Source organism: Melospiza melodia, chromosome 5, assembly GCF_035770615.1.
Source record: "Melospiza melodia melodia isolate bMelMel2 chromosome 5, bMelMel2.pri, whole genome shotgun sequence".
Lineage (NCBI taxonomy): Eukaryota > Metazoa > Chordata > Aves > Passeriformes > Passerellidae > Melospiza > Melospiza melodia.
In genome coordinates, this window is record NC_086198.1 from 12,651,356 (window position 1) to 12,672,200 (window position 20,845).

At 37.9% G+C, this 20,845-nt stretch overlaps 1 protein-coding gene across 1 annotated transcript; it reads left to right on the top strand.

Moving 5' to 3' along the window:
* Positions 1-1,531: 1,531 nt before the first annotated feature.
* GASK1B (golgi associated kinase 1B) lies at positions 1,532-18,859 on the top strand. The gene is made up of 5 exons (XM_063156307.1): positions 1,532-1,746; positions 2,337-3,620; positions 10,922-11,136; positions 14,113-14,339; positions 14,641-18,859. The coding sequence occupies exons 2-5, from the start codon at positions 2,624-2,626 to the stop codon at positions 14,846-14,848; spliced, it is 1,647 nt and encodes a 548-aa protein (XP_063012377.1). The 5' UTR covers positions 1,532-1,746; positions 2,337-2,623; the 3' UTR covers positions 14,849-18,859.
* Positions 18,860-20,845: the final 1,986 nt, after the last annotated feature.

A 20,845-nucleotide genomic window follows, 5' to 3' on the forward strand; every position in this document is an offset into this window, starting at 1 on the left:
ACAGTACCCACTTGAACAAAAAACATTTTCTTTGTTTCTTGTGAAACACGATGAAATGGTTTTTTTTCCAGACAACTCCATAGTCATTTCAGCCTTCCTTATTTTATGGTATCTGCTAGGGCACTGGAGCTGTACACCACAGGGGCTGGAAAAAAAATAAAAATCACTTGATATTTTGCCATTTAAGAATCTAAAATTAGAGGCAAACATCTATTAAACTAACAAGATATACTGTATTCTGTCTAGTTGATTTTCTATCACCATCCATTCCAAAGAACATACCAGCACCTGAGTTCTCTCTTCTGAACATAAGAAATAAAGGAAATACAATTGCTATTATCACATTTAGAAAGCCTCAAAAAACCCAACAGTCAACACTGTACATCAGTATGTACACCACATTACGATTTCAAGGTTACAAATGAAATGAGAACTGAAGAATGACTCTCCATATCATTTTATAATTTCCTCCAGATAGTATTTAAAGAGTAGCAGTAGAAAGGTTACTTAGATTACAGAGAATTTCAGAGTGTTGTTACAGCAGAGGAGCGCTGTTAGTGACTGGAATGTAGAGTGCTTTGGTGCTGCTTGGTTCTAACAGACAGGTGCTGTGTGCTTGCAGGAACTGGGTATTTGAAACAACTGTTGCATTTCCAACTCAAGCAACTTGTCTGGAGATTTTGGAATCAATTCTCTTTGTTTGGGATATGTCCCATCAGTCAAATTTGAACTAAAACAAGAAAGAAGAACTGAAGTGGATGAAGAGATTTCTTACAATCCCAGTTCCTCCAAAAACTTAGATTTGGAAAAAATAAGTAACAGGGAGGCTCTTTTACTGTTAATGGGCATGGATACTGCAGTTTTAACTTGACAGTACATATTTAGACAAAAAGTTAGGAAAAGTGATGGCATGTAGAAAAAAATTCAGTCATAAATTTTTGTAAATTAATATTGGACCAATATGAAACATAGACGAATGTCTTCACTATTCTCCTTCAGTAGTAGCTATGGAGAGGAGAATATCTCCACTCTTTGAATTACAGTGAACATATACATTTTATTATTTTATACTTAGACTAGGAGAGGAGTCAGATGTCAGATGTTTGCCCTTAACTTCTGTCTGCTCCAACTTTTCCAGCTGTACAGGGACTCTGCTGTGCCTTGCTCCAGAAAGCGCAATTAGGAGACAGTCCTAAGCTGTTTAGTGGCAGATTAATAGCATTTTATAAGTGTCTATCTGTTTTTTCACTTCTCACCACAATAATATATGGTCCTCAAAAGTTTTAAAATCCAGGGAGTGGGTGGTATTTCACACTCAAAAACCCCCCAAAAAACTAAATGCAGTAAAGGGAGTTTCTTTAGTACATTTGCATGCAGTGCACTAGAGGGCTCTCAGGAGTTAGAAATAGATGGAATGCACTTTTGAAAAGCACATACTTCACAGGACTTTTCATTACAGAATTTAAAATAGAAGTTGCTGTGGTTTTGTGTGTGGGGTTGTTTGGTTTGGTTTTTTTTTTTTTTTTTTTTTTTTTTTTATAACGTGAGGTTCATGTAAGTTTACAGCAGTTCATATGCAACCACTTCTCAGTAAAGTTAGCTTCTCAACAGTTCTTAGCTTGCAATGAAATGCCTAAATGTGAACCATACTTAAAAGGGAAATATGTTCTAGATGCCAGCTTTTACTCAGTTACTTTTATTAACCTAAGGAGTTTACCACAACAAAGGATGTTTCAAGCTGAATAGGTAAGAAATTTTATTTTTATAGCAATCTGTATGTAATGTGCACCTATTCTTTGTTTCTTGGAAAAGATATATAAGCCACTGTCATTTGATTTTAAAAATGTTAGCTAGATTCTTTTTATGGCTTCACAAGAATGAAGAGAATTAACCATCTTTCAATTTTAATGTGTGTTTATGAATTATGGGAACTATATTCATAGTCAACTAGGGAAATTTGGCACTGCTAATATATTTTTATATTAGTGAATATGTGCATATTTAACTACTAGTCACTGGTTCATAATTGGATCGTTTACAGCATTTCCATAACATGAAGTTTAGTGAAGACTTTGTCTTGTAAGAAAAAGATAATGATCTGGATTTGACAGGAGTTTCTTCTAATGCTGGAATACATCTGGCTGAGATTGAAAATTGAGCCTGTATTTAATGGTTTTGGTGTTTGATTTATACTGTAATGAGAAAGTAAAAGATTTATCCTGACAAATTCTTACATGCATACTGTCTCATCTAGAACTTCTTTTCTCTGAAAAATATAGAGCCACAGATGCTATGTGTGAGTAATGAAAGGAAATGCTACTATTTTCTTTTTGCAGTTTGCAGAGAAGATACATAGATCTTTTAGACTACAAGTCAGTAAACTTTGCTTACGCAGCTGGCTCCATTCATTCTCTGAAGCCAATCACTTCCTCTGTGGTGGCTGATAAGAATTTAACAATTTGAGAAGGTGGAGTGTCAGCATCCTTAGTGCTGACCACTTTCCCAGGCATATCAGTAGCCTCTGTCCATCACCCATGCTGGAAGCTACTTGGAAAAGGAGAAATAGAAATTGGGGAAGAGAAATAATGCATCATCATCCTGGCTGGAATGTACAGAAGACTTTATGCCGTTTTCATCATGTGGATTCACTAGAGAAATGACCCCTTTTGATCAGCTAAGTAAAATCAAAAACTTGTTTATTTGCTGCCTGTGTCCCTCACGGCTGCTGAGGCTCTGGACTTGCAGGCGCCCGCGGACAAGGAGGAATCTGCTCGTGGGCACTGCCTGTGTGATCTACCTGGGATTCCTTGTCAGCCAAGTGGGTCACGTTTTACCGCAGCACAAAGGAGGACATCGAAAGATCAGCTCCAGGAGTCTCCAAGATGCAGCTCAAACTCCTTTTCTGGGCATCCCACTGGATGGCACCCTGTCACCACCCAATTTCCAGGAACCCCAGCTTGGTAGCAATGGGACCTTGCTGCCACCCAATGTAGTTTATATCACCCTGCGGTCCAAGCGCAGCAAGCCTGCCAACATCAGAGGCACAGTGAAGCCAAAGCGCAGGAAGAAAAATGCAATCCCTGTGTCCTACGGGCAGCACTTTCCAAAAGCCACTCTTGTGGGCTGGGAAGAGGCCTTTGCCCAACAGCCAGGGCGGGCCACGCGTGCTGCCGGCACCAAGGGAGCAGCGATTGCTCTGGAGGCAAGAAAGTACCAGCTGGATGAACACGGGCATAAAGGAGTGGCTATCAGGGAGAGAGGTCACCAGAGACCTGGGAGCATTTCTGGAGCTCTAAAGGCACAGCTCCAGCCTGAGGAAAGCAATATCAGGATTTATAGCGAGAGCCCTCCCTCATGGATGAGCAAAGATGACATCCTAAACATGCGCATGCTGGCAGACTCTCCCATAGAGAGCATTCAAGAAGTTCCTTCACAAAAAGCAGTCCTGGCAGTATTTGCAAGAGGTCCCAGCACTACGGGAACTGCTTGTAATCAGGGACACTGTGGAATTGTCAAAAGACCTCTGGACATGAGTGAGGTGTTTGCCTTTCATTTGGACAGGATCTTGGGGCTAAACAGGAGCTTACCTTCTGTAAGCAGGAGATCAGAGTTCTTCCAAGGTAACACATTCGTGTGGTTTTCAGCGTCTGCAGGTGGGGTGCAGAGGTTTCCATGGGGCAGCAGCAGCCACCCCCTTTAACTCCTGTGAGCCTGAGCACTAGCCCCATTGTTACAGGGAAATAAAGCCAGTGTCTGTGTGTAACCTCTGCAGTGCAGTCATTCTGTCCAGAGGATGAATACCCCAAAGTTTGCTTCAAATATGATAGAGTTGCTGGGGGCAGTAAGAGTTTCCTAACATGAGTCTGGAACAAGAAAAAAGAGAAAGAGCAATCAGTAGATTGCATGACATTGTACAGACTGCCTGAAGTGAAACTGGTGAGATTCCAGAATCTCTGTGATTCAATGGGTATTTCTTATTTTTAAAAATAAACTTGTCATCTTTTAGAATAGACTTTAATAAAATACTGTTGGAACTTTTCACAAAAGTTCATCTCTCAGGTGGTAGGAATGGGGTCAGATAATCTACTCAGAGAGATGGGGAACCTGCCTGCAGAAGCTTGAATCTTTTTTCATGGCACTAATCCTCTTGAGAACTGAAAATTTTTAAAAAGTGCTTCCCTTTGTTCTGTTAAAGTAAAACCCAAACAAACTACACTTCAGTGAATTCTGCTGTACATTTTGAGGTTCAGTACACACATCTATATATTATCCAATGAAACACAAATAGTAAATATCTCAATATGCCTGTTAAATGATTAGTATAGAGTTCCAATTAAAAAGTTGATTTTTAACCTTTAGTGAAATTAAAGGTAGAATTCAGACATGTAATGTGAGCTATAAGTCTACTTTAAAATTGCTACCTTCTTAAATATGTCTTCAGCATAAGTCCTATTTTTGTACAGTCACAAATCCAAAAGGACTGTGTTGCATTTTAGTGAATCATTGTAAAAGTAGCTAGCTATGTTTTTGCTGTTCATTTCTTGCTTTGAAATAAGTTTATACCAAATAGTTTTAGATCAGTCTGTATTTCTTAAAAAGAAAAGTAATGCTGGAAAGATTTTCTAAAATCTGACAGTAGGAAGACAACCTCGTGATTTCCAGTGTCTTCCTTCTTTGTAAACCTTCCCTTTGGGAGCCTGTACAACAATGGGAATGAATCTCTAGGAACAGCAGTTTGGAGGCTTCTGAATATTATTCATACCTGCAAAGCATGGAAGATACATTATGCCCATTTTATTTTTAGGAACAAGATCTATTGCTATAGAGCTGTCATAAGGCATTAAGGCAGTTGGGATGGGGGAACTCTGCACAGTGTGGCTGCAGAGATGACAGACTGCAAACCTCAGAAAACTGCTATTAGGCTAATTGTGCATTGTGCTGCTCAGTGTGTGTCACCTTACAGTATATTTTGGACTGTCTGGGACAGAGTGTGTCATTCTGCCCTCTAATTTTCTTTTCCTCATAACTGGCTAAGTTCCTATTGCAAGAGGAGTGTTGCTAGGTGATGAGAAGAGAAATAACACTATTTTGGTCTCACTTCATTTTTTCCAGCTAAAGGCTGAACAGAGCATTTGGAACAGTGACTGCACCTTGTCTCTCATGATTTCTTTAGCCTGGAAATATGCTGGAACTCAGATGCCTTATAACTACTTAAGCTCTTTACTATTTATGTGCTTATGTCTGGCATAATGTGAAAATATTTGTGGTAGGAAAATGAGCAAAAATATAATTCTTAAAAGAATATTAGTAATTAGCTCGCTGAAATGACCTAGATATGTTAAGATAGGTGAACTCTGTAAAGTTTTTTACAGAGTGGCTTGTGTGAATCAGTTATTCACATGGGAAAGCAAGCAATGCAGGATTAGAGACAGCATGTGTGTATGAATGTACACTAGTTCTGGGCTGACATATCTCTCTCCCCAATGCATCCCTTTAGCTTGCCTCAGCTGTGATGTGATCCAACAAGACATGTTTGATGTAGCATTAAAATCTTAAAAAATGGGCTTTTCAAAACTGTCATTCATTTTGTCAAAAGCAGTTTCAAAGAACTGCTTAGTAAATCCCTGTACAGTTTCTATTTCCCTTATTCCCACAGATCTGACGCTGATTTTTTTTAAAGTCTAGCAAAATACTGTATTCAAGTTCCCTGTCTGTTGCCCTCACCTTCCCTTGTTAACTGTAAATCCTTTTAAGTGTTAACTGAATTTTTTTGTGGCTTGTCTAATTTTTCCATCACCCGTCCTTGATGGAAAAATCAGGTATGGTAACTGTCTTATATTTTTACAATGAATTGACTGAATATAAAAAGCCTGAGTAGTATAGGTATCTGAGCTGGGCACAGAAGTCTAAAAGAGCATGATTTTGTGCATACACAAGCAGTCATTCATTACTTCCATTACTACCTACAAGATGTGAAAAATATCTCCTATGAAAAAGGAAGGACAATCCTGTAAAACACCAAGAAATAATCATAAAATTTTGTCTATTGTGGAATAAATGAAGGCTGACCCTTATGTGTCTGAGTTTTGGGATGGTCACTTTAATACTACAGCACTAAGGTATTTCGTTATTTCATAACCTTAACCTGAGGAATATGAGACATAAGTGACCTTCCTTGCAGCCCTACCTTAATGGCCTTTGCACAGGAGCTAAGTTAAATGCATGTATGTATGTATGGCCTCCAGCTCAGCAACTGCATTGGCAGGCTGGGACAGTTGCAGTATATTGTAGGCCTGAGCTACAGCTGGAGTTTGTGGGCTGGGGCAGGCTGGCTTCTCTGTCTCAGCTGACAGCTGTAAGGATAGTGCTCTGGCTCCTTGGGTAGTAGCAGTGAGGCTTTGATGGCTTTTGGTGCAAGAGCTGCTGCTATGCAGTTTTTTTGCACCTCTTGCTGAGGGACTGAACTACTGTGTGCTGATGGCTGCTTCTCCTCCCCTCTGGTTTTCTGATATCCTGAGTCTGACTAAATTGAGAATAACAAGCACTGGTGTACTCAGTCCACTATTTGTCCAGAACCTCCTTCTTCCCCCAAACTTGCAAGAAACTCTTCCTTTGAATAACACCTTTCATGGCTGGTTTAGTGCAAATAGATGAATGAGATGATAGCTCCACTGGTTGCACTTGTTGTTTTGCTTTACTGGCCTCTGCATGACTATAAAAGGTGTCTTGGTTTTTTCTGTGTTATGTCCTGTGCTATCAGCCTGCTCTTGCCATCCCATCAAAAATTATACAATATGCATCACCAATGTCAGGGCAAAGAATAAAAACCTTACACTGCTTCATGCATTCAGAGTGCTCTAAAATACTTCCACATAGTGCTGTAGCTCTCAAAGGGGTATGAGAGGCATATTTCCAGTATTCTGCTGGGTAGAGAAGTTAATGTACAAGCAATAATGCAGTCCATAGTCTAGAGAGCAACTAATGCACATTTCATGCATTCCTTAATACTGACATCCATATGAGCACAGGACAGAACATTGCAATGAGATGCATAGGGAAGAAAGAAAAATAAATGGCCTAACTTCTCTCTGCTTTCTACTTCTGTTCCTTATATTTTCCCTAAAAACTTAAACTCTCAAAATTGTTCTCTGTATGCTGGTCTCTCATTTTCCACACTAAATTATCCTTTCTTGCTAATACATAGACAACTGAACTCTTGCAAATGTGGCAGTGGTGAGATGTACTGCCTTGCAGTGAACAACGGTGAGTTTGAGAAAGGGCTTGAACTACCTCATGATAGATTTTCTGGTTTTACTGTTGATCTTCTGGGCATGTTTGAAAATATTTTCTTTCGAGGAAGGTAGAAAAAGTGCTGTAGCTGTAAGTCAGAGCACAAGAGGAGAGAAATGTTTTCAAGAGCAAAATGTGGTTCCTAACCACATGAAGTTCAGAAGCATGAAGTTTATTTTCAAAGTGATGTGGGGTGTGGAAATCTAGGGTGATGCCTGTGTTGAAGAAGCCATGCAGTGATACGTCAGTGAGCGGCACATGAAGTAGAGTACCTTGAGGTGGTCTAGTCTCAGCAGCCTGAGGTTTCATCTTTGCTAGCTTATTCAACTTAGCTAAGACATTTTTAGAATTGTTCAAATGTTTAGAACAATGTAGAATTGTTTAGAAATGTTTAAAAATGTGTATGAATTACTTAGAAGATGGTTTCAGCATGAGTTTTGAAAAATCTTTCCCATACAATTTTGAAGATTACCTTTGGCCAGTTAAGTAGGTATATAGATCTAAAATGGCAGGTAAAAATAAAATGAACCCAATCAGCTCTGGGTGAGATTCAGTGCAGATTCCTATTATCCTATAGGAAAATGCCCCATTGAAAAGTATGAATAGTTTCATTGGGCCTAAATTTTAATAATGCGGGTCAAAGAAAGGAGGGGCAAATAAAGAGGGGATCGCAGCTCGTCCAAGAGTGCATTATTCGGTGTCACCTGCGAGCGGGATTGCCGACAGACCCCCTATTCATTTGCCTAATTTTGGTCAATTTAACAAACTTCAGGAGAAATTATTGTGGCATTGTTAAGGAGGGTAAAGCTTTCTGATCGAATTAACAGCATGTTTTGATCCGGTAAATGTCATTAAAAAGAAAGAAACAATCGCGTTTAAAGGGCAATGTCAGGGCAAAGAATAAAAACCTTACACTGCTTCATGCATTCAGAGTGCTCTAAAATACTTCCACATAGTGCTGTAGCTCTATGCAGCAGCAGAAAAGCAGTACCCTTCTGTGTTAATATGTAAGGCTGACTAAGAAAGAAGCACATACAGCACATGCACTGGACTTTTTCTGAAATGTGCTTCACCTTTCCAGTTGTGGCTGTAGGTCTCTTCACTGTTGAGGCAACTTCAGCCCAATCCTAATGAGGTTTGAATCAGAAAAACTCCACCGATTTGATTGGGGTCATGTCAATTCATGCAGTTGTGAATCAGACCCCTTATCTGCTTTAATTCAGCATCTTCATGTTTTTCCTGTGTCAAAAATTTGAGTCACAGCTCTTTACTGAAGCTGCTGTTTCATATTCCTGTAATCCAATTTATATTACAGAGTTGAAAGATTTTTTTTTGGATCATCTTTTCTGCTCCCATTTCCTTTGAAATGCAAACATTTCCTGTATTTAACCTTAGTCTTTCAAAAATGTTTTTGTATCTTAATGGAAACTGGCATGATATTATTAATAGTTTTCAAGTATTTATGTTACTATTGTTTATCATGTCCTTTTTGGGTAGACAGGAGATGTTTGTTTTCTTAGAAAACTGTTTATATATTTGATTTGTGGAAGAATTAATGAATAGTTACATAAATTGCTACTGGAGATATAAAAATAATAGATAAGATTTGGTCCTTATAAAAGCTGTCTTTTTTTTTTTTTTTTTTTTGTGTGAGAATTCCCAATGATTACACGGACATTCTCCAAACTTTGTTGGAAAAGAAATCTGACTAATAGCTGATTTAACTTGTATAAAGTCATCTACAATGTAGGTGATAGAGCCAGAGTGAGAGGGATGGAGAAATGGGTATGGTTTCCCAAATAAGTTACCTAAATACTTATTCAGGCACCTCAGCAGAGAAGAAGCCTGATTTTCAGGAGTGCTCAGCTCAGTTTTTCAGTGGAGGAGAGTGTGGAACATGGTGCTGATAAAGGTAATACTGATCATAAATAAAGAGTGTTTGATGTTCCTGATGGAAAGACATTCTGTGTTTCTAAGGACACTGGGCAACTGGGACAGAAGTTAAAGAAGTGGTGTTTTGGTTGGCTGGGCTTTGGAAGGACTGCCTTGTATGTGCAAGCCATGGCAGAGAGAAGATCAGGCACATTCTGGTTTGGGAAGGAGCTGGATTTTCTCTTGGGCTGGATTGCATGCAGGGCTGGTCTGTCATGCTTGTTTGGTGAATGGGAGATGGAACTTTGAGCATGTTTCAGAGCTAGGTACAGGCAAAGATCATTTCTTATCTGTTGTTTTACAACAGTCAGCATCCTTTGAACAAGCTGCTTTTTGATTCAGCTGTGTGGAGATTGTTTTTCACAGTCCTGGCTACTTGCAAATGGAGCGTTGACGTTGGCAGCTTTTACCCTGCTTTGGCACTGATACCTGTTTTCCACGGGCTATTTTCTGTCTGGGTTGCTTCTGAAGAAGGTGGCCTGGACCTCTTGCCTTCATGTGTTTCTAAAAGCTTTTTTGCAGATCTGTCTCTGTCTCCCTGGGCATATGGAAGACAAAGAGACAATTTAGGCTGTACTTAACTATGCAATAAATTGTGCAATAGTGTAGACTGAGTTCAATGAACTTCAAGATGAATATGAATAATTTTTAAAGCTTTATATGTGTTCCAACACTTTTTAGTAAACAGCACTTAAGCTTTTGCAGTTAAATGGTTCTTCCTCTCTGTACTAAGACATATTTTGATCTTCTGTCTACACACCCTAAAATATAAAAGATTTCTTTGTTTTAACATGTACAAGCCACGGTCAGTCCTGGGTCCTTAGCAGTTTAAGCAGCAGTAGCATTGCATCAGGAATAAAAGGAAAATTTTGTAATAAAATAGATCTCTCTGTTCCTTGATGCTGTGTGAAATAAATTTGAGTTTTTATACTGGAGAAGGTAATTTTAAATGCTTTGATGAGGTTTATTCTCACGGTGAAGCTGAACACTAGAATTCAACAAAGAGAAGTCCTCTGTGTTTGTTTCAGGGAAGAGAAGAATATTCTTTACACAGAAGAATTAAAGAATTTGGCTAAAATATCTGCTATACAAAACAGGTCTCATATCTAGGTAAAAAGTCCCAAACTTGTCAAGTTGGTTATTAATTCTATGCTCAGATTCTCTAGGATTCTCATATATCCTTTCAGAGCTGTGGAGTAATACGTTATAGGTTTAAAATACTAAAAAAAACAAAATCCACTTTGAGTATAGTATTTGTGGTATCTCTATGTCCATTATGCAAAGAAAACCCCCTTTGACATAAGTTTCCAGCTCTTGAAAATCAGCAGTTCACTGCAATCAGAAGGAAATTACATTGTTGATTCACACTGGCTTTGGAGGCTTTTAACCTACCTAGAAACTTTTTAATAGTTTGGTTTAGTATATGATATTGTACATCAGTCTCTTGCTTCAAAAAGAGAAAGTCTTTCATACATTGAAGACATTTATGCTTATGTTTCCAGTCCTGTGGTGGCTGGTTATGGATGTAGGATAAGACTACATTAACCAAAGAATGTTAAGATATTAGTCCCTGGCTGGTTCTCCTTCCAGGTCTGTAAAATGGTACATTTACTAATGCTTAGGCAATGTATAAAGAAGAATCAAATAAAACTGATAGTATTGCTCTTATAATAATGATATTTTGTTTCCCTTTTTTCAGGTGGTCAGGCCTGTCCTGTTATTCTCTGGGATTCCTCACTGAGTCCAACAGATAATAGTACCCATTCTTCAGTGAGGTTAACATGGGGACAATATCAGCAGCTATTGAAGAAGAAATGCTGGCAGAATGGTAAAGTTCCCAAAGCTGAGTGGGGCTGTACTGAAATTCATCATCATGAATGGTCCAAGATGGCACTCTTTGATTTTCTGTTGCAGGTAAAATGTTTACTGAACACAACTATTTGCCTCATAAGTCACATGATCAAACATAGGGTTTTGAGAAATAGTAATTTTAGTGTGTTTCATTTTTTTTTTTAAATGGGAAAGAGAGGTATTTGCATAGTTTGAAATTATTTCTGGTCATTTCTTGTGATTAAAATATCCAAAATGCAGCTTATAATTAGGCAGGAAACCTAACTGACTCATTTCTTTTTAAAGAGGATGCAAAGGCTTTTTGCCTTGATTTATTTCATATTGAGTCAGGCATACTGTTTCTCCTTCACTCCTTGTTTCTCCAAACAGAGATCTTGACTGTGTTCACAACTGTAAATCTCTGTTTACTCTGTGGTCCTTCCTGCACCTCCCCAGCCCCAAGAGGTGACTGAAGTGGTTTTGGTGAGCTGCAATCTGGAGCAAGGTAACAGTTGTAGTGGATAATTTTTCCTTTTTAAATAAAACCAATCTAGACAGTGACTTAGTAAAAAAGGAGTAGAGCAGTGACTGGTGAATGATAAATCTGCTGTTCTATTATTCAGAAGGAGGGGTTGGTTAAAATAAGATACAGCAGGATTGCACTTCACATGACAGGAGACAAATTACTCTTGTACTAATAGCTGGTACCAGAGGGATTTATATCTCTGGTTGCCTACCAGACAAGAACATGCATTCCAGAAAGTGAGTGAAAGCGACTCTCATAGGTCTTAAAGACTACAGTTTTATCTGTGTGCTGTCAAAAGTTTATCAGCAGCAGAATATGAAAATTTGAAAGCAAAAAAATGCCAAGAAACGATTCAATATTAAAAAAATAATAGCTGTGCTTCATGAATCATTCAGAAATAAAGAATAATGGTGAAAAGTATTCTCTGTTAAGCATAATTTCTTCAGAAGAATAGGTTTGGCACTTCTAATAGATCTTCCTAATCTCTGTGAAGTGCTGTAAAACATAGGAGCAGGATATAAAATGCTTATAGTTGACCTTTACTTGCCTCTTGCAAGAATTCAAGCAAAATGGATTCTTTAATTTTGGGGGCTTGGACCTCTTCTGTACATAAATGTATGACAGAAGATTCTGCCAAACTATAGGCATCAGTTCCAGTGTGTTCCATCATTATGTCTTAGCACTGAAATGTGCAAGATATTGTGAAGAGCTGTCTGTAAGAACAAGATTTCCTTGTCTATTTAGTGCATGCAGAGAAGTGCAAAGGAATGGAGTCTGTGCATCAAAGGAGTCTTTCTGGAAGGACTCTGCTTTACTTTTTTACCTTTGGATGGATTGAATAAGAGATCTCAGGAGAGAGAAGCAAGAGGGGCTCTACAGCCTTCAGATAATAATTGCTGCTCATGAAAGGAGAAAGAGGAAGAGAAGTCTGTTCCTTTCCTCAGGATTTTGGTGTTTGGAAACAAACACTGTCAACAATACAACTCGAAATAGAACTACATATAAAAAAATCCCAAACAAAATCAAAACAAACCCAGTTCTCAGACTTTCATTTGATTAAAGAGGTGACCTTTTTATTTCAACATGCAACAAAATTCTGCATAACATGGGGTCCTAATTTTCCTGGGAAGTTACAACAATAAAATTGTAATTTTATAAGGCTTATGTGAACAGTAATGCTTTTATGCTTAGAGCAGTTTGAAGAGTTAACAGTAAACAACAAAGGACAGAAAAAATTATTGACCTTTGATGAGCCACTCATCAAGTCTTATATGCACCAGACCAGGGCATCGAAGTGCCCTGTGCAGAGACCAGTGCACTCTCTAAACCCCTGTTAGCAGGAGCAGGTCTGCTGTCCGGGAAGACGAGCTGGAGCCAAAGGCTGCTCTAGGGCAGGCAGGCTCAGCAGCAGGAGAGGCAGGCCAGCAGGAAGGATGGTGAAAGCCACAGGCCCCATTTGTAGCCCCGTGAGCATCAGGCACTGACAAGACAGCTCCAAGACTGACAGGCAGGAATCTCAACCAACAACCCAGGAACAAGCAGCACAAAACACCCCCCACACCCCCTCCTCCAAGGGACTCAGAGGGGGCTGAGCTGCCTGAGCTTAAGGGGGCTCCTGTGCACAGGGGTAAAGTCCAAGGTGAAGACTGTTAAGGGCAATTTGTGTGATCAGGGCTGTAGCAATGTTGAATATTTACTCTCATCTACTCTTAAGGGGTAGCAGCACTTTCAAGGAGTGATTTATCCTTCCTATATTCAATGGCTATCCTAATATGGCGTCCATTGCTCTGAATGTGCCTTGTTCTTGTCACTGTTTTTGAAAGGGAACAGAAACGACCAAGTCAAAAGAGATGCCTAACATTTACACCATTAAAATTAGTCCAGATTTATGTATTCTTTCCAGCTAAGTGCTATGTGATGAATAGTCAAGGTTTTGCATGGGAAAAAATAGTGTAGACCATCATGTCATAAAAGTATATACCACAGGGAGGCTGCTCTGTGGTTATAAATACACTGTTCTTACAGTGTAAGAACAATTTTATAGCTTTTGATGGTTTTTTGTGCCCCTCGCTGGTCTTTTCAGTTATTTTGCTTACTGTTAGCCTAATAGATCCCACAAATGAAGATCCTCTATGTGTGTCAGACTGTGCTATTTCTATTGTTCTCCAGCACAGAAAATATATAAAAAAAAGAAAGTTTCTGACAAAGAAAATAGAATTGTATTCACCATCTTGTTATTCCAGTTACACAGTGGTATTGTTCCATTATTTTCAAAGAATTTCTACTGACATAATAGATCATGGCTGTAAAATGGATAAAATTGAGAAATTGCATTTAGCAATACCTCAATGCATTTAGAAATTGCATTGAGGTGTGAGTACCAGGTCTTCAATGCTGTTTCCTTGTTTTTAATTACACTTGTCCTGAGCTTGCTTTCCTGTCAGCTGGGTTAGAGAGCAATGTCTTACAGTGACACTTTGCCCCAAGTACTTTGGTATTGTTTTCACTTGGCACTGTGCTCTACTTTGTTTTAGATCTATAATCGACTAGACAGAAATTGTTGTGGGTTCAAACCTCTCAAGGAGGATTCCTGCATGCAGCAAGGACTGAAGCTGAAATGCAATGATCAGGATGCTGTTGACCTGACACACATTGTTCAGAGAAGGCATGACCCAAGGCACTTGGCCTTTATAGACAATAAGGGTTTCTTTGACAGAAATGAGGACAATCTTGACTTCAAAATACTACAAGGAATCAATGAGTAAGTTTTAAATTATCAATTTTGTAAAAGGATTAATAATTTCTTGTTTGAGTTTGAAACACTAAGCTACTGGAATAGATATCATTGGCCCAAGACATTGACAGGATGTATCTAAAAATGTATGAGTAATCCCACAGATGTAAAGGATACAATTACAAATAACATACATATGATTAGGCATGCACGGACTTCCTTTGCTGAGTTGCAGCCTATATTCTTAGAATTGATTGCTAAACCACAACATAAATACTGCAATTCAGAGTAATGGCAAAACCTGATGAATTTCTTTGTGCTTTTCCAGATTCCCTGCATCTGCAGTTTCAGTGCTGAGGAGCCAGCATTTACGTGAGAAGTTACTCCAGTCTTTGTTCCTTGACAAAATATACTGGGAGAGCCAAGGAGGCAGAAAAGGAATTGAAAAGCTTATTGATGTAATAGAAAGGAGGTCCAAAATTCTTCTTACTTATATAAATGCACATGGAGCCAAAGTATTGCCCATGAATGAATGAATGAAGCAGTCTTGTTTCCATCTGAAAGAAAGTCTTTAAAAAATGTTTTATGAGGCAGAAACTGACAGTAAAATTGATTTAATTCGTAGCATTATTTTTTCCCCCAAACTTTCAAGTTTACTTTTAAATAAGAAATGTTACATGGTTTGAAAGCAACATTTAAGTGTCAGCTGCAGCTCAACACAGTGTAGTGTCTTCTATGTCACCAGTGAAATAAAAATAACCAAATGATAATATGCAGTAATATGGAGGTACCATGAACACTCTTTCTATTGAAGTGTTTGGAAATTAGCAGCAGGATTTTCAGTACATTAGGCTGGATTGCTCTTATTTCCCTCACTGAAGTCAGTAAATTTTATTGCAAGTTTAAATGGGAAAAGAGATGTGTAAGCACTTGATACATTGATGACACTAGCTAAAACATATATAGTACAGGAATTTGTTCTTTTATTAAGTATTCTAAAATGCCAACATTTCCAAGGGCTTCTTTTACTTTATTTCATTTTGATCTTTTGGAATAGGAGAACTAAATTCAGCTCTTTTAGATGCAGGAGTGTTTGCACTGGACATGAGCGAATTTTAAAACAGAGTGAGGAGAACATGGCTTTAGCAGTAATAATTATTTTGACAAATACAGTTTTTACTTGTCCATTATGGAGTACAATTCATCATGAATCACTCATTGCAAAGTATTTTTTCAATGCAATTTGTTCTGATGTGGGGGTGGATGATCTGATATTTTCTGTTTAATGATTAACTGTGTATTTAAAAAAAAAAGCTTTATCTTTGTGTGAATATGCTGCTAAATAAGTACATGTTTTGTTTTTGCAAAATCCTTGACAGTAGTTTTTGAGAATATTATGAAAAAGCAGAACTCCTAACAAGACTGTTGTTAAACCCAGCAGAGGAAATGTTTATTCTGTGTGCTCAGCTCCAGCCATCAATTCAGGCTTGGGTTTCCATTACGATTGACCACTATGGGGTGATGATTGTAACTGAGAACTTGCCCCAAGTGTTCTCACAAGTGTGGTTGTTAGGGAAGGTTGGATAAGTGTTTGAGATTTTTACCCTTGAAATGCTCCAGAAAGTAAATATCAATTGACACAGCCTATCATCACATCCATCTTCTACCTGACTGTTTAGAAAAACTCTTACGATCTTTCTAGAGAAGTACCATCTTTTTGCCATGAGGTAATGGTAGAAATTGGATGCTTTCATAGCTACTCTTGTCTTTATGTGTTGTAAAAATATATAGGGTGTGAAAGAATATTGAAAGTGCTTGTATAATGTTATTACTGACAAACTAAAATGTCTCATGTCACTGTTAATGTGGATGGGTGAATTTAATGTTTTAAATAACTACAATTCCACTGAAGCTAAAATCAGTTTTCTTTCTTAGTATCAGAAAACCCATTAGCAATAATTGCATTTCTAGAAGAAATAGATCTCATTATAGGCAGTGTTAAAAAGACTTAGTAAAATTTTAAGACCTTAGTCAGCTAAATAATATTTTATTTTATTTTGTCAGCAAAGGACAGTTCAATTTATTAAAACTTCCTAGAACTTAACTATTGCCTCAAGAGAATGTGTTTTAGAGTGCCTTAGACTTTTTAACACCAAGGTAGAATTTTACAGGATTTTCAATTCATCCCTTTCTTTAAAGTGTTGTAACTTATTAGCCAGATAATTTTCATCATAGAAACAAAAATATTGCTTTGGCTTGCACTGTGAGCAGAGTCTGGAGAAATAAATAATCATCAGAATACATTTCACACGGAATTCCTGTTGCAGTGGATTTCACTCTGTGGTGGCCATCACAATCAGTTTGTCTCATTTTCTAGCCTGTCTCACAGGTTTCTTCCTGCTAGATACCTGTTCTAGCAATCAAATTTATAATCCCTCACTGCTGGGAGTGAGAGAAAGGCATGACTCTCAGCTGAGCTTAGCAGAGGGCCCAGCAGAGTTGTGAATGTAGCTGATTATGACAAGGTCCCATGAGAACTCTGTCTTCTATCTTTAGACTGCGCATCCTGATGCTGAGTCATTGCCCAGTTGTAATTTTTTTCCAGAATTGGCTCATTGCTGAAGAAGACAAGGAAATCCATTATCTTCCCAGGCTGGATAATTTATTTTTTATGCTCATAACTTGATGCATTCTTCTCCATTTCTTCTGGACATGGACTAGTGTTTCCTTGAGCATGATAAATGCTTTTTTATTTGCCTGGCAGTTCAGTGCCAGCTCTTAAAGCAGCAATATAATTGCCTATGAAATTGCCCTGAAGCTGACCTGAACCAATGCCTTTCAGTAGTCCTGGACTCAAGAGAACTGAGTAGTCACAATGCTGTGCATTACTTAAAAATCTGACCAAGTATGAAAAGCGCAACTGTAAAAAGCAAAATTTCTGGAGACTTTCCAAGGGCAAAGGAATAGTCCCTATGCTGTGTTAGCATGCCATATTTCATGTACAAACACTCTTGTAGCCTTCAGGTAAGCCAGGAGACTCTTGGCAAAATTGGACAGTGAGACAGGATTGCAGATTGCTTCTAGTTCTCTCATGTTGGTAACAAACTCCAGAAAGTGCTTTTCATCTTGCTTCTGTGGAGCTTGGTACGTAATTCAATAATGTTAATAATGCAAAATATGATTGCAATAGCTCTTATGAATGCATACTAGCCAAGTTCTAGCATTTTTTAAAATAAAAATGAAGAATTCTGTATTTTTTGAGTGCATTTGCATAAATGATATAGTAAAAAATACAAAAGGAGCACTTTAAGTTTGTTTATTCTCTGCTACTACATTTAAGACACCTGCTTCAGGAACAGGGGTAAAGTTTATTGGAAAATTGGTTCACATCCTTTGGAAGTATCATGACTTTGGACTGACAAGAACTGCACTGTAGCTAAAGTAATATCAGCTCAGAGGAAAAATCCAGAAGAAGCCTTATTCAACCTATGATGATTGATAGAAAGCCAAGAAAATGTGCTTTAGTCCTCTTTGCTGGGCTGTCTTCCATTTCTGGGCATTTGGGATCAGACAAGGATCAGTGTTGCACGTTGCGTGGAAGGGTGTAACCAACAGCAACAGTGCAAACCTGTGGGTGGGAAAAGGCGATTATGTCATTCTTGAATCTGCCTGAAAGCCAGAACCACATGAAATGGAATTACTAAGAAAGTCAGAAGAGTTTGCTCTCAAAAGAGTTTGAGATTTCATAACACTGGAAGACAGAGCTTAAAATAAGTAGCACAGGCACAGATGCCTTAAAATTCCTTGGGAGCCTGCCAGCAAGTTAATAGTCTTAAATGTTCCAGAAGCTGAGGACATGAAAACTGTGGAGCACTGTGAGAGCAGTTTCTTTCCTTTCTTGTGCGGGTATTCTATATAACACCATATTTAAATAAATAAATAAAAAACCAGATTAATTCTGTGGTTTCAAACTTACAAATGCAGATTCAGGGTACATTAAGGGACAAGGCTCCCACAGCAAACCTGGGAACACTTTCATGCATATGTGTGTATGCAGACACAAAAATACTTTTACATGTATTTATACTTTGGCTAATGTATAAAATGGTCAATTTGGCTAATAAAGAGTGAGCTGTTTATATAATTTACTGTTTACATGAAGAATTGTATTTGTGAGCCTAAGTCCAATTTTCGGTATACACAAGTTGAAGTTTAAACAAAATAATAGATGAAACTTAATCAAAGGATTAACTCTTCCTTTGCTAACATATTTATACTATCTTAAAAGTTTTTTACTGACAGTTGTAGAGTGAAACAGCAGTGTGTATCTGTGCTAAACTTCCAGAGTGATATCAACTCAGATTTTTAAAAATGTTTTATACTAGACATTGAATTTCCCTTTTGGAATTTGTGAATTTTTAAAGTCTATTTGTACTTTAATTAGTAACAGTAACAGTATTTTCACAGGTAATGACTCATTTGAATTTCTGCTGCTATTGTCATGTAACATGTAGACATATCCAAAATAAAGAAATATCTGTATCAGATTTTCAGTTCAGATCTCTAAGTTCCAATAAAAAAAACCCTAATAGATATTATTGTAATATGTGGATCATTAGTTACTGTTTAGAAAGAACTATGGCCTTGAAACTGCTTCTTCATAGAAACAATACAAAACAGATGATAGGAATCTTTCTGTAGAAATATTTTCTAGCTATTTACTCATGAGACTTGCAACTCTTTCTCACTAAGCTGGTTTGGTGTAGCTGTGAATCTTCTGGTTACTACAGCATGGGTATTTGCTACCTTCTTTAGCCATTCTGACAATAGCTACTTACACAAACACTGAGCAGAAAAGGCCATGCTCGTTTATAATGCCAGGACAGAAGCATTGGTCAATGACTCGTAAACTTTCCAACATGCCATGAGCAAACACAGGAACAGCAGAGAGACACTGGACTCCATGTGGTACAGAGACTCACACAGAGTTAAAGTAGCCTAAAAACTTTTGGCTTCTGAAGTTTTTAGTTTTTGTCACGATCCAAGAGAGACTAATGGGAAACACAAAGATGTGTAAACATTTAAAACATTCTCTTTCCCACAAAAAGTAGTTTGTTTTATTAAAAATGTTATTTATTTTTGCACATTACTTCATGCTTCAGGCAAAATTCTGTCAGATACATTTTTGTGAATTAATTTCAATTTCACTGAATTATCCCTATTCCAGATAAAACAATTTAAGTCAGTTAGGTTAATCTGTATTCTCAGAGGCTGGAGAACTGAAAGTTCAGGTCAAAGTGAGGCCTTGGGAGAGAGACATATTAATAAGGAGAGTTTCCTGAAATATAGCATGAATATAGAACTTTGTTATTGTTACAATAATATTGTTCTCTAAACAATATCTGTGGGATCCAAGAAGGATCTACAAGGGTTCTTTGAAGACTTTCAGCCTGTTCCACCTGTATTTCTGTGTGTGAGGACATTCAAAGAGGATTAGACAAATTCAAGGACAACAAATTTGTATATGGACTTTGTAAGAATTAGGTAAGGTTTTATCCTCCAACATTCCTGATACAACAATTCTGGGTGCTGGAGAATATAAGGGAAAGGGCCACAGACAGTGGCCCACGCTCATGTTCTCAGCTCACAGTCTGAGCTGTACTGTTGGGCTGAGTGGCACCAAGCAGGAAATTCCACATATTTTTGCATTTGAAGGCTATTCAGCCAGATGTAATATTGTAAGTTCTTCAGGCTTCCCCTTATAAATAAGAATATATAAAATTATCTTTGTGTGCAAGTAGGGGGATGTGAATCTTGGGGTGTTGTGAGTCTGCTTTGTCTTTGATGAGAGAAGGAAAACAGAGGGCAAACTTCTAATGCCTAAAGATAATTTTCCAAAAGCATTTCCATGGATTTTGTTCTTTTGGAAAAAACAAAATGAACAAAAATTCAGAAACTTTTTTTTTTTCTTACTGTGATGCATTGTCCTTTCTATATTTGGCACTATTTGGCACTGGGTATACCAGTACCATTATGGGACTGAAATAAGTGGCTTTCTCTAAAAATTAGTTCAGTTTCAGTAGTTATTTCCTTTTTAGTCTTCTGCAGTACATTTAATTCTTATTTAATCATTTGGTTTCAGTATTCACTGTTCAGGAACATTATCTCTGTTTCCTTCCATGGAAAAGCTGGCACGGCATTCCGTGGAGGTCTGTTAAGCTGTACAAGCACGCCTTATCAGAGGTATTCTTCAGCTGCCTATGAGAAACACTTTGAGATTTGGATGGAATTTATTAACTGTATGAAGTCCAGCCTTCTGAAGTGTGAGGATTATGTCTGACAGATGGTACAAGCTGGCAGTCCAATGTGCTCCTATGCTCTGGGAATTCTGAAACAGCTGCAGGTCACACAACTTAATTTTCAGATGTAAGTGGACATATCTCATGCTTAAAACAGGGTCTTTCTGGTCATCTGGCATTTTTTTCCCTACCTCAGGTCTCCCAAAATAGAAATATGCAGTCAAAAAGTAAAAG

Excerpts from the sequence above, each read along its gene's own strand:
- GASK1B (XM_063156307.1), top strand. The coding sequence starts at position 2,624 with ATGCCGTTTTCATCATGTGGATTCACTAGAGAAATGACCCCTTTTGAT. Across the intron at positions 11,137-14,112 it reads TCTTTGATTTTCTGTTGCAG|ATCTATAATCGACTAGACAG; the intron begins GTAAAATGTTTA and ends ACTTTGTTTTAG. Across the intron at positions 14,340-14,640 it reads ATACTACAAGGAATCAATGA|ATTCCCTGCATCTGCAGTTT; the intron begins GTAAGTTTTAAA and ends GTGCTTTTCCAG.